The sequence below is a fragment of the Erpetoichthys calabaricus genome, chromosome 7 (genome assembly GCF_900747795.2).
Source record: "Erpetoichthys calabaricus chromosome 7, fErpCal1.3, whole genome shotgun sequence".
Lineage (NCBI taxonomy): Eukaryota > Metazoa > Chordata > Cladistia > Polypteriformes > Polypteridae > Erpetoichthys > Erpetoichthys calabaricus.
In genome coordinates this window covers 83726166-83741165 of record NC_041400.2, presented here as the reverse complement: position 1 = coordinate 83741165, position 15000 = coordinate 83726166, and the positions used below count along the sequence as shown (strand labels likewise).

At 39.1% G+C, this 15000-nt stretch overlaps 1 protein-coding gene across 1 annotated transcript in view; it reads left to right on the top strand.

Annotated features, from left to right (window-relative positions):
* Window positions 1-15000, top strand: part of LOC114644736 (nucleolar protein 6-like) — a 225268-nt gene that overhangs the window by 147705 nt on the left and 62563 nt on the right. The window contains exon 11 of the mRNA XM_051930096.1: window positions 863-952. Within this exon, the coding sequence (XP_051786056.1) occupies window positions 863-952 (90 nt within the window). The remainder of the gene's footprint in view (window positions 1-862; window positions 953-15000) is intronic.

Genomic DNA, 15000 nt, shown 5'->3' with positions numbered 1-15000 from the left:
AGAGGCAGAGTGCTGAGAGTTTTTTAATTATGCTCTGAAATTGGTATGTTCATAACAGAAATAAGAAAGCTTGTCAAAGAGATGTCCGATTCTGAATGAGTTTAAATCCAGACTATAGTGAAAGAGAAAACCCATGTAAATTGTATAGGAGTGTCAAGGCATTTTAAATGCATCTGAAGTTGCTCAAGGAACAGATATCAGAGGGAAAACGGGACCATTTTCTACTTAAAATTAAAATTCTAAAAATGTTTGTTTGACATAATAAACTCATCATACACATTATTTGGGAAAATATTTTGCCACTTGGTGGCTATGTTACAATCAATACATTCAAAAAGATGGGGGTCATTGTGATATTTATTGGATTGCAAAAATAATTATTCTGCAAAGTTCACAGTAAAGTCTTCACTGTACATTTTTCCTTGGTTTATTTTGGCACATTTTTGTGTAAGAAACTGAAGAATCACATTGATAAACTAACATTTAAAAGATAAAAACTGTGTGTTTCTAACTTTAAAATTGGTAGAAAAAAATTGGTTTGTAAGGCAGTTTTGTGAAAGCTAATGCCACAATTCTTATGACATAGGCAATCAACAAGCTAGTTAAAGGGACAGGCTCAGTTATAGGATACTCTCTCATCCCCATGTTGGTAGCAGTGAAGGAGAGAAAACTGAGTGGTATTATGAATAATGCTGCACACCCCTTCTCTAAAACTGAGTACTTTCAAACAACAAATTATTCAGCAAAAGTGTGTCAAGAAATGTTACTGTGACTCCTTTACACCAATGGCAGTCTATGTAGATATCTGTGTAGGTTTTTTTTTTTTACTTTAATATGATTTTGTCATTGCATTATGTTTTAGATCTTGCAAAGATTAATCATGCTTGCATCTGAGAGTATACTGGTTCTTGAGAGACAGCTGAGTACCCCGTGTTCTTTCCAAGATATGAAGGTAGGTAAAATACACTGGAGTGTTATATCCTATGTGGCATATGCAATAAAGAATAAATATGTTATAAAGTCTCTACTATCTAATCTCTTAAATACTTGGAATCATATTATAGTAGATTGTAAATTGTGTGCTTCTCTTCTCAGGAGTGAATGAACTGTCAAAAGTATGTCACTGGATGCATGAGACAATCGATTTTTTGTTACTATGCAAGTGCCTCTAAGGTGAAACAATGGAGTTATTTTTGACAGTGATCCTACTCCACATATATAGGCTAAGGCTTTGGCTGTCAGCTCAGTTGCTGCCTCGGTATTGTGTGTTTGTGATCTAACTGGAGGTCTCAGGGAACAGAGTTTTCCCTAGTAACATTTAGTGAACATCCGTGGACAATCAGCTCTACCTGTGGCACTAATCCATCATAGGTATGCACCATTTGACCCTCTATTTACTTTACCTGCGAGTCTCCGAGGGGGTCTGGAGTAAAGCCCACAGAGATATGAGGAGAACGTGACTGTTTCACATGAGCCTGAAGTTATTTGCTTCCAGCCAGTTTCTTATGTATACAACTTGTGCAAAGCAGTTACTTATTCAGCGTTAAGAGTAAGATGTACTTTGATGTTTAATAGGCACAGTAAAGCATTAGGTGATGTTGGGCAGCCCTAATTTTCACAGCTTTGTGACAAGACAGATGCCTTTGTTATAACTGAGTTGGGTATATGGGTCAAATTGACAGGCAAAGTTAGAACATTCCCATATCTAGTGAATGGAATTAGAAGTTTAATGGGCACTGCAGAGGGTTAGATGGTATTGGGCTACACTAGTTTTGACAAAAGAAAATACCTTTGTTATGTCGTAGTTCAGTTTGGATCATGGGAGGAAACCCCCGCAGACACAGGGAGAACTTGCAAACTCCCATATTTAATGTTATGCATTTAATGTCATATTTCACAGTTCTTTGATTTATTTTGCTTATTTATTTATGTCCTAAATATTCCTCCATTATAATTGCGTAGCATTCTCCGCCCTCAGTCATTAATCTTACTCGGTGGTTAAATAGCAAAATAGCAAGCATTAAAAAAAAAAAAAAAAACTCAGAAGTAGTGCCTTCATGAGGGGGCTGCTTCAGAAGTTTACATTGTGCAAAGCCCCTGATCTTTGTCTGTTTTATATACATTTATATCCTTCAGGGGGGCTTGAGGTGGTGGTGTCATAATTCTGTACCTCCCACCCCAACCCCAAATCTATAACCATGAGTGCCAAAATCCAAAGGTTGGGAGCCTTCCGCAACATCTCTCTCTCTTATACATGTATAACAAATATTTGGATGCTCGGCTAAGACATTATGTAAAGTTTAATACCTACCGCCGTTAATTTGTTAATTCCATACTCTCACTTTTTACTATTAATTGCATGTTGTCATCGTTTGATTAATCTCATTGTGTCGGTTTTATTTTGTTTTTTGCATTTTTCCCTTTGGAGCCACTGTAAGGGGACTAATTATGAAGAGTAGGGCGAAAAACACGGACGGAATCACAGAATTAATGCATAAAAATGGAAATGTGTGGAATTTAGAGACTGAAGAGGTGACTGTTACAAAACTTCCCAATAAATTAAACGATTGAATAATCTGTAGTTCTATCATTCAGATACTATTTTCTAGTTTGTTGTTTTTCAAGCAAACACAATTCTTGTAGAAATCCAGTCGTGTCTCTATCTGTTTGTGCGCTTGTTTCCTGCATGTTTTCTCGTTAAAGGCATGCAAATTAGCTAACTGCATGAGACAGAAATGTTGAAGCAAGCTGTATCAGATACCCTAATTACGTCGAAAAAAATAAACACTACCTTAACTGCAAAATTGAGGGCACAACAATATCCCTGCGACTTTTATGAATCTGGACAACAACTCATTTGCAATGTTTGCCTCCATGCCATAGTACCCTTTTAAAAATGAGCAACAGTGTTTCTGGATTTAATAAATGTTTTACCTCGCAGTGACAAGTCACGCAATGTCCACATTTGACTCTTCCATTATAAACTCTGCACCTACAAACATGGGCAGAAGAGCAGGTTTCTACTCAGATGCAACAAGCTTTTAAAAGCGGGTCTCTCTTTCTTGTTTCTGTTTAATTCCTGGATTTAGCGTCTTGCAGATTGGTTCGCTTTTGCTTTGTAATTAATTATTTTAAGATATGCAGCAGATGAAGCTACATACAGATGTAATGATGCACATTTTCAATCTGTAAACATTTAAGGTTTAAGTATCATTAGAAATAATTTACATAATTACAATTACAGGTACTGGAGACCAGTACTTTTTGGCAGATGTTATCTTTATGGATAGCTGCAACTTTTCCACCTTTTCACAGGCAGCACATCAGTCCCTTCACAACATCCAGCTGAATCTAAATGATATTTTAGCAGTGGTTACAGGCAATGCATCATACTGTTTGAAAGCATACCAGGAAGTTTTAAAAGGGGTTATGCCTATCAGTGTACATTCAACCTGCTTGTGGCATGTCATCAGCTTGGTGGGAGAGACGTGGCAGCACTATAAATAGTTTAGTGAGGCTGAATCACGGAATACACATGAAATGCATTTATTCCAACTAACGATCTACTGTATTATTTACCCTATACAACTCCAGGAACCTCACAGGTAGATAAGGAGCCTTGGCTTGAGCTGGGGGAACTTTTTGCCCGAGTTGAACTCCATCAAAGCGGGGGATGAGATAGCAGGCTGCTTGTGTTAATCGACACATTTACAAAACAAAAGACGCTGATGGAGAGGTACAAAGGGATTTAAGGTCGGCCAGGATTATGCATTTTTTCGTAGGCTTCAGGGATTCTAGTGTTAACTGATCGAATTTACGATTAGTCAAAGTTTTGAAGATACACTGCTCTGGAGGCATGTATCAATTGTTGATTACCACCTAAGTGCCAAGCCACTTTCTTCTTTTTTGAAAATTAAAATATGGTCATCCTAGCTCTGATCCTCTCTAAGACTATCCCTGGTAAAATACAGCAATACATATTTAAAAGCAATAAAAATTATGAGCTTCATAGTATGCAAAGAAAAAAAAATCTTTTTAGATAGGCAAAATATTGTCTGTAGAATTTGTCAATTAAGCCTACAACATTTTTGGTGAGTAAAACAAAAATAGTAAAATGTGATGAAGACTAAAAAAGAAAACTAAAAAATTAAATACTGAAAGTAAAACTAAATAAAAATTGAAAAAATAAAGAGCTAAATAAAAACTAACACTTGAAAATGGTGACAAACTAAAAACTGTTAAGATTAAAACAATCAGTATTGAATTGACCATATACTTCCATATTATTTTCACTTTAGTGATCTTCAAATGAAGATTTGACAATATAGTACAATCTTTGCAATACACTTGGAAACTGAATAAGTGAACAACCTAAATAATAATTAATTTGAAACTAAACACATGGGTTAAATGAAATAATCAAGTTGCACAGATAAACAAAGTGGTGCAGGGTAGGCTGAATCCACATTCAAAGGTGTAGATTTGTGTGTGTGTTAATTTCTCTTCCCCACCCAACATGTTATCTGGTAGAGTAAAGAATGTGTAAGCTGTATTCACTTATAATTTTCTTTGAGTGTGTGTGTGTGCCCCAGGATGTACTTGCATGGATATTTAAATAAATTATGTATCTCAAAAAATTATTTGTACAAAAATTTTGCAAATCAGTAGGCCTGTTCCTATGACTAAACAGAGCAGACTGCAAAAATCATGGTTAGATTAAAGTTTCTATGGCAGTTATCTTTGGACATATGGCAAACCATTTTTGAAAGATATAGAAATAAGTACTGGACTAAACTAGGACAAAAACTAAACACAATGCAACTTGTTTGAAAATGATAGATCAGGTTTTTCAGAAGTTATTGTTGTACAAGTGTGTCCACAGACACGATGCTGAAATCAACTTCTGCTCAAATCAGAAAACCTTTCACCATGCTACAATCTATCATAGAACAAGGATCTAAACTTAACTCAATAGCGAATTATTGACCCCATCACCAAAATTAATATTGTCATGGAGGTAAAGCCCTGAAATGTATTGTCCATTCAACCATAGTGTGTGAATATATGCAGTGGCCTCCATAATGTTTTGGATAAAGACATATTTTCTTCTTGATTTATCCCTGTGCGCCACAAGTTTAAAAATTACAAATCAAACAATTGAAACGTGATTAAAATGCATATTGCTGGTCTTTATTTAAAGCAATTTGTATACGATTTGGTCATACCATGTAGATATTGCACCACTTTTTATATTCGATCAAGGATATAATCAAGGAAAAATGTCTTTGTTCCAAACATTATGGAGGGCACTGTATATTTGTTTGTATATCAATTTATGTATTCATTTATTTAAAGAGCTTCTGTTAAAAACTAAGTTTCTCCCTATATAAGTTGGTACATTTTATAGGAGGAGCTGGAGCTCTCTTGGACTACTATAGAGCAGACCAGAATATTCTTTCATTTAAATTTGAAGCAGATTGAAAGTTAATGCTTTGTCAGTGTCACTCTTAAGTACCTTTTCCTGACTGTTAATTACTTCATTTCTTTTTAAATACTTATGCCAGAAATATTTGTGTCAGAACATTAGTTTGAGAAGTTTTTATTGAGGTCACTTCATTACAGGCAATACAGAATGCCATTATGATTTCTTGTGTATATATATATATATATATATATATATATATATATATATAAAAAAAAAAGGAAGAAATAAAAAAAAGACAATGAAATTCTATATAGTAGTGTACATTGAATAAAGTTCACATTTTTCATTTAATCACTTGAAGTGACATTTATCTTTAATAACAGATGTATTACCCAATTAACCCTGAAACATGTTTTCACTGTATTCAGATTCTATTGATAAACAGAATTTCAGGTAAATACAACCTAATAATTTGTGACCATTGACATAATTACAGCTTAAGTAGAGTTTTCTAATGTACAAAGAGAGGTTCTTTTTCAAAATCAATACTATTCATCTACTGTGGTGTGTTGAGTTGAAGTTTCTTTAACTTAATGTAGATGTGGCATATATGAAGTGCTACCAGCAGTGAATATAAAGTGGCATTTGCAAGAATTAATACTAGGGTATAGAACATCAAGAGGCAAAGTGCAGAAAATTAAGGTTTGGGAACAAATATGTGAATGCATACAGTATCTCACAAAAGTGAGTACACCTCTCACATTTTTGTAAATATTTTATTATTTATTTTCATGGGACAACACTGAAGATATGACACTTTGATGCGATGTAAAGTAGTCAGTGTACAGCTTGTATGACAGTGTAAATTTGCTGTCCCCTCAAAATAACTCAACACACAGCCATTAATGTCTAAACCGCTGGCAACAAAAATGTGTACACCCCTAAGTGAAAAATGTCCAAATTGTGCCCAAAGTGTCAATATTTTGTGTGGCCACCATTATTTTCCAGAACTGCCTTAACTCTCTTGGGCATGGAGTTCACTAGAGCTTCACAGGTTGCTATTGGAATCCTCTTCCACTCCTCCATGACGACATCACGGAGCTGAAAAGATATAATAAAATATTTACAAAAATGTGAGGGGGTGTACTCACTTTTGTGAGATACTGTATGCAACAGTTGAAATTCATGTAGTGGAATGAAGAAAAATTAATCTATCCCTATTTTTACATTAAATTATTTTTTCCTTATGTTGCTATTGGCATTAGTAAGCCCCTAATGGCTATTTTATGCTGTATATGTCACTTTGTTCAGACATTTCAGTGTCGTTTTTATCCGACTGTCTTTATTTCTATAGTAGTACAGGTGGAATCCCATTATAACACAACTCAAGGGACCATAACAGTATTTCGTTATAAAAGAAATTTCATTATAATGAAATATGAGGAAAATAACATGACTGGAGCCGCCGGCGATTCACTATGTCTAACGGCAGCAAACCAAGGACAGCTCTGTAGCTGTTCTGCTGCGTCTGGTAAACAGTAAACCAAGGGCAAAGGAATTGGTCATCCTCTGCAGGATCAGGCTTACTGCGTAACATGCTTGTCGTACAATGCTTAGAAAATTTAACATCAGGCTTTGAAATGCTCTGCCTTGCACTGTCTCAGTCTCTCTTCTCCAGACCGCATCTGCCATCACAGTGATTCTGAGCCGCTGGTGTTATTCTAATATGAAGATGGGAGCTAAAAACAGGATGCTCGCCCATGCCACGGCTCCTAACAGCTCCTATTCTGAATGAAGTCTTGAGACTGTGTACCTGCATTCTCTCTCTTGCAGTAATAATATTATATAAATAAAATATTTTATTTGAAAGTGAGATGTTACATGTAACTTTTATAATAGATATACAGATAGGAACACAGAATGAAAATGAGATGTTACATTTAAGCTTTTTTTAATTTAAATACAGAATGAAAATAAGTTGCGATTCCAAAATGCTTTTGCCACATTGTTTTTCTTAATTTTGGAATTTTTTTTTCCAGGATTGTTAATTTTTCTTTCAGTGTAAACTGTCGTCATTACTCACTTTTTGTTTGTCTTGAAGAAAACTTTGAGAAGCGTAATGAAACTCGAACAGTACGGTATCCGCACAAAAACACAACTACCCATACGGATACTCGGTGAAAGTGAAGTACTGACTCTAATTCGGTTATGTGTGTGATGTCGCACCAACATGCTCGCAGAGTCTGCCCGAGACTGGTAATTTCTCAATAGACTGACTCTCTCTCTCTCTCTCTCTCTCTCTGAGAAGGCCTATTGCAGGGTTCCTGAGAGTCGGCGCGGAAAGTGTAGGAGCAGCATTAAGTATTTTTTGCATTGCATTATCTTGACCATTTTTGGTGGGAAAAAATGTTTGTTATCCTGAGATTCTTTAACATAATATTACATGAATGTTTATCCAGGCCCAGAAAAAGTATTTGTTTTTCTGAAAATGTTGTTCCTTTGTTATTGGCTATAACGGGATTTAATCTGTATGTGGTTCACACAGAGGAGTGTCAATGGGCACTTGTCTTTCTTTCTTTCTAATTGTTTATTGAACAGAATAATACAATATTGATAATTCAAGGATTATAAAAGTATGATGAAGGCACCTATATATTGACATACAAGATTGGATGCAGACAGACTAGACAGACAAGCATATAATACGGGCTGGCTGTTAAACAGAGTTCTACTTTATTTACAAATAGCTTAGTGATACCCAGTCTTTATGAATGATGTCCCATGTTGTGTGGAGTTGTTCTTCATGTGTTGTTATGCACTCTTTTCCTGCATAATCCTTGTCAGTGCTGTGCTGCAGTTTCCTCAGTTTGCCTTCTGCTGTCTCTTGCCACTTTATAGGGAAAAGACATTACTCATTCTGGTGCAGGTGTTTAGATGCTGAATTTCCCTTCTTGAAGTAATGGCTTCTCTGCCTTGTCAAACTATTGTCATACAGCTTTTGCTTGACAGAGAAGAGTTTGTCAGTCTCAGATATCCAAGTCAAGTCATGTTGGGGAGCATGCACTGGTACAATGGGATTGCCGCACCCACTACACAACGAAACAACTCGGGATCCTGGTTTGCAACCCCCCAGGCAGACACGCGGTCCAGTCCCACCCTTCCGGAAATGACCCTCTATCTGCCACAGCCAGGTGTTACGTGGGCGACCTCTTGGTCTGGTCCAGCCACTCGGGTCCCCAGCAATGAGGATCTTACGAGCTGGATTACCCTCGGGTAAACGCGCCACGTGGCCGTAGTGCCGTAACTGACACTCCCTCACAATGCAGAAAATGTGCTTCATTCGGGACTCCATGAGCAACCGCTCATTCGACACAAAGTCAAACCAATGCTACCCAAGGATTTTCCGGAAAGACACCGTACCAAAGGAGTCCAGTCTTCGTCTCAGGTCACTGGATAGCACCCATGTCTCGCAACCATATAGCAACACAGGAAGCACCAGGACTCTAAAGACTTGGACCTTCGTCCTTTTGCATAGATATCGGGAGCGCCACACACCCCTTTCCAGCGACCACATGACCCCCCATGCTCTCCCAATCCGTCTACTGACTTCATAGGAAGAGTCACCAGAGACATGAATGCCACTTGCAAGGTAAGTAAACCTCTCAAAAAGGTCAACACTCTCTCCGCAAACAGACACACTGCTGATGGCTGTGTCCAAGAGGTCATTAAAGGCCTGGATCTTGGTTTTTATCCAGGACACTCGCAAGCCCAAACACTTAGACTCCTCGCTCAGTCTCTCGAGCGCTCTGGATCCCGCAAATCCTCAGGATGTCCCACAGGGCAGCTCGATCAACTGAGTTGAACGCCTTGCGAAAATCGACAAAGGCTGCAAAGAAACGATATTCACGTTTGCACTCCATGAGAACCCTCATTGCCAGGATGCGGTTGATGGTAGACTTCTTGGGCATAAAACAGACTGTTCCGGTTGCTGGTAGGTGGTGAGCAAGTGATTACAGATCATATTGAGGACCCCCTAGCAAGGACCTTACCCGGCACCGAGAGCAGTGTTATCCCCCTGTAATTGCTGCAATCCAGGCGATCACCCTTCCCTTTCCAGATAGGGACGACAAGTCCTGTTTGCCAGTCAGTTGGGATGATGCCAGTCTCCCAAATGGAAGCAAGGAATGCTTGCAATGCCTGGACAACAGCCTTACCACCAGCTTGGAGAAGTTCACCCTGGATACCACAGATCCCTGCAGCCCATACTCTCCCCCCCCCCCCCCCCAGCTGGTTCACCAACTGTACAATCTCAGTGAGATTGGGTGGTTCACAGCTAACACAGGTGATGAAACACCTCCTTCTGGGAACACCGGTAACACCAACACAACCTTCAGGGTCTTGTCACGGAAGTTCTCCCACATCACATTGGGATCTGCAGTTGTACCCAAATCTGAAAGTTCCTCATACAAACTGTGTGCAAACTCATTAGAAGCAGCCTAGTCTTGGAGTCTGGACCTAAGCTGTATCCTAAGAGTAGCAAAAACAAGTCTGTGGTCAGAATTCACAAACTGGACACTTCTGTAGACCCTGGAGTTTTGCAAGAGCCTCCAGCATCTGCACACAAGGATGTGATCGATCTCCTTCACCACACCACCAGTATTGGAGTACCAAGTCCAACGATGCAGTTCAAGGAGCTGGAACCAGGATCCAGCGATTCGCAGCCCCTGACCTTTTGCAAAGTCAAGGAACATGGAGCCACTTTCACCACTGTCACCAGACCCATGGGGACTGAGACAATCCTCATAGCCAGCCCTGTCAGTGCCATTGGCTGCATTGAAGTCACCCATGACCAGAGGAGTGTCACCTTGTGGGCACCCATCAACTACCGAGCGAAGCTGTGAATAAAATGTCTCCCTTGCCGAGACATCACTCACCGCGGTGGTAGCATACACTGAGACAACAGACAAGGCACCCAGAGAGTGCCATAATCTGAGTCTCATAATACGCTCATTGAAAGGAGTGACATCGGACACAATCGGAGGAAGCCAATCCGCTACAGCAACTGCTACCACACACATCCCCCAGATTCACCCCCCGAGACCCGAGTGCTGCCGTGCAGTGGGCGACACCTCAGCACCACACCAGTTCCGATCCCCAACAGACCTGACCCTATTGGCTCTCCAACGGTTTTGACTCTTTCGGGGATGGGGCTCCCGAGGGCTTTTCCACATCCCCTTCATGATGCAAGCAGCCTTCCTATGGGCGGCTGCAGCAGAGCTACTCCCGCGGAGAGGAAAAAGGAGTCCATCTGTAGTCTCTGAGCTTTGTGAAGTTTTTTTTTTTACAGTGGCTGGAGTGCCAATCCTACCACTAACCCCCAAGATTTGCCTGCAGGTGGACCGCTTGCAGGGCCAGATGCAGGGTAACGTCATACCCAGGACAAGCTATCCAATAATTTCTTAGGTTTCAGACACCTGGTTTTAGAAGATCATTTTGCATATTTCTCCTTATCTGAGAGAATCCCTCTGAAATTGTCTTAACTTGCCGTTCTTTTTTCTTCACTCCTCTTACTTTGAGAGAGTGTGGATTTAAAGGAAGGTTAAACCTTCTCCTGATTGGATTAAAACTACTTCCAGTTACAAAATTGGTGTCTTCTAATAGGAAAGCTCTTCTGGCCATCTTAGTTGCCATTCCTTGAATTTGTAGGCCTTTGTCCTTGCTCGAGTCCATTTTGCACCTTCTGGCTTAAGAGGTCTGTTGAGGGGCTTCTGGAAAGATATCCAAGCAATTGTGATTTATACCTATGTAATCAGATGAAGTCCAGGAAAGATTAAAGTACAAGCTATGTTCAGTCACTTACTTTGGAATGCGGGTGGGGGAAGGTGCAACTGGATGCTACATCCCAGTTAAATCTGCTTTCCTAACAGCCCTGGTTTACCATGATAGCGTAGCAGAATGGGCAATGTCCACTTTGTCCTACAGGGTTTAAAGTCCAGAGCCTCAACCACTACATCACACTACCAACCAAATTTATTTTTTTATTTTCCTTTTTGTCATATGAGGCCAATGTATACTTTACACATATATGTTATGAGCTTCTCAGAGGGAAATAGTTTGGATATCATGTTGATGTTTTGCTTGATTTCAGCATATAAAATAATAATCAGCTCAGCCAAAAATAGCATGCTTTGGTTGTGTTGCACATGCATAATGTCTTTATTCTGCTTTTTAGTTAAGAAAGCATGAGAGGTAACCTTTGTTTTTTGCGCAGATTGAGTTGCGAATCAATAACTAGCCTTTGTTTTTCCCAGCACGCTATCCAGAACTTTACAAGAGCACAATGAATTGGGAAAATGAGAGGTCAGATGTTGTTTATCCCAAAATTCCCCTGGAACATAAGTGCATTCTTAATTTTTATTACAATATGTTGTCATTGTATTAAAGTTTTAGAATGGGATTGAACGCACTATATAAAAATGTATTATTATTGTTAATAGATCATTGCACGGTACAATACTGCCACTACAGCTGACACTTAGTCATTATGCATAATTTATTGAGTCCAAGTGACATCAACTGGGGAATGGCTGCACAATAGTTGTCTTCGGTCCTTACTACTTATTGTGCAGCTTCTGCCACTAAATATTTATTTTCCTGTACTACTATTATTACAGTTAAACAAGACTTTAACTTACCTGCTCTTAATGGTGCCTTAGGCAAGAAGAACTCTTCCTGAATCAGTTTCTGATAGTTCCACTAACAACTCTCTCAAGTCTAAATGTGACTGGGTCATGGTTGTTGACTCTGATCAGTAATCCTTGATGATTACAGAACTAAAAACCTTTTTTACCACTAGAATTACCAAAGCATATGAAAAAACTCATAATTCCGCCTCACCTTAAATCCCTTCGCACCTCTCCATCAGCGTCTTTTGTCTTATAAATGTGTCTATGAACGCAAGCAGCCTGCTATACCAAATCCCGCCAACCCACCCCCACCCTGGCCGCAGAAAGGGCAAAAAGATCTCCCAGTTCAAGCCTTGAATATCTTGGAGTGAGGTAAGCAGGGGTTGTATAGGGTAAATAATACATTGTTATTTGAAACAAATGTATTTCATGTGTGTTCTGTGTCTACAACAATCTATGTAAACACATTGTTAAAACAAAAACTTTTTTCACATTTTAGTAATAAATGACCAAATGTAGATATGAACCTGTATAACGTGTGAAGGCTAATGTCCAAATTTCAAATAAACACTTTCACAAAAGGTACAAGTATAATATTACAGCTTCCGTCGTGCAACGGTAAGAACTGCTGACTTGTAATCAAGAGGTAGACAGTTCGATCCCAGCCACCTTGCAAATTTACCGTTTTGAGTAGTGAGCTGCTCTTATTGTTAATATTATACAATAAAAACATACATTTGATTTGTGTCTGTAACAGCCGGTGTAAATTTATAGTATAGTACTTGTAAAAGATGGATGGTGAGTGTTGGTGGACTGCTATCTTCAAATCTTTCCACAGATTTTCAATGGGATTTAAGTCTGGGCTCTGACTGGGCCACACAAGGCCTTCACTTTTTTCTCCTTCAGCCACTTTGTGGTCAGTTTTGCTGTGTGCTTCGGGACGTTGTCATTTTCAAAGGTGAACATCCCGCCCATCTTCAACTTTCTGACAGAGGATAGCAGGTTTTCCTCAATAATTTGACAGTATGTTGCCCCATCCATTTTTCCTTCTACCCTAATGAGAGCCCCAGGACCTGAAGCAACACTAACCACAACAGTATGCTGGCACCTCCATGCTTTACTATAGGTATAGATGTGTTGTGGATGGTAAGCTGCATTGGATTTCCACCAGGTGTACCATTTGGTATTGAGGCCAAATAATTTGATTTTGGTCTCGTCTGATCATAACACCTTTTTCCACTTGGCATCAGAATCTTCAAGGTGCATTCTGGCAAAGCTCAAACAAGTCTTAATGTGGCCTTTCTTGATAAGTGGCATTTTCCTTTGCGACCCTCCCGAACAAGCCACAATTGTGGAGCGCTTGTGTAATTGTTGTCACATGCACACAATGACCACTCTTTGCCATAAAATCCTGTAACTCCTTCAAAGTGGCAATTGGCCTCTTGGTAGCCTCTCTTACCAGTTTCCTCCTTGCTTTTCCATCCAGTTTGGAGGGTCCTAGTAGTACCAAACACTTGCCACTTCTTTATTATGGACTTTACTGTGCTCCTTGGGATTGATAAAGCCTTTGAGATGTTTTTGTATTCATTTCCTGCCTTATGTCTGTCCACAACTCTGTCCCTGAGATCTTTTAAAAGTGGCTTGCCACCCATAGTCTGTTGTTTGCTGTTAGTTGCACTACCAAGCAAGGGAATGCTCCAGGAACAACTGTTTTAATGCTTCACTAATCACACTGATAATAATTGATCACAGGTGGAAGCCAGTAACCATGGTCTGCAATGGAAATGGTGGTTACTTACACCTGATTGAGTTTACAAATATTGTTTAGGATGGGGGTGATCCTTTATTAATCTCAGTATTTCTTGTTTTTTATTTTTTTAAATTCTTCTGAACTGTAGCTGTGATATCTTTCACTTGGGTGTGATAGATTGCATTGAGTTAGTAAAGCTGGAAAAAATATTGGTTTATGTGTTTTCATTTAAAGCTGTGAAGCAAAAAAAAATGGGAATATTTTGAAGGTAGTGATTCTTTTCTATACTCATGGCATGCGTGTATGAATCTGTGTGTATGTATATATATATATATATATATATATATATATGTAATATACACAGTGGAACCTCAGGTCATGACCGTAATTTGCTCCAAAACTCTGGTCGCAACCCAATTTGGTCGTGACCCAAAATAATTTCCCCCATAGGATTGTATGTAAATACAATTAATCCGTTCCGGACCGTACGAGCTGTATGTAAATACATATTTTTTTAAAGATTTTTAAGCACAAAAATAGTTAATTATACCATAGAATGCACAGTGTAATAGTAAACTAAATGTTTACTTACTTCTTCTGTAATGTTTACTTCTTCTGCTTGGGCTCTCGCTCGCTCGCTTGCTGCACAGGGAATGCACAGGGAGAGACTGAACACGTGCGGAAATCATCGGCGTGTACAAACCAGATGGGAAACTGGCTTGTTCATCACCTGACTGTGTGGTTTTGAACAGATGCAAAAGTTTGGCAAACTTTTTTGGTCGTAACCCGATTTGTACATGGTCAGAGACGTTCGTGACCCGGGGTTCCACTGTATGTGTGTGATATATATATGTACAGTAATCCCTCCTCGATCGCAGGGGTTGCGTTCCAGAACCCCCCGCGAAAGGTGAAAATCCGCAAAGTAGAAACCATATGTTTATATGGTTATTTTTATATTGTCATGCTTGATTCACAGATTTGCACAAACACAGGAGGTTGTAGAGAGACAGGAACTTTATTCAAACGCTGCAAACAAACATTTGTCTCTTTTTCAAAAGTTTAAACTGTTCTCCATGACAAGACAGAGATGACAGTTCCGTCTCACAATTAAAAGAATGCAAACATATCTTCCTCTTCAA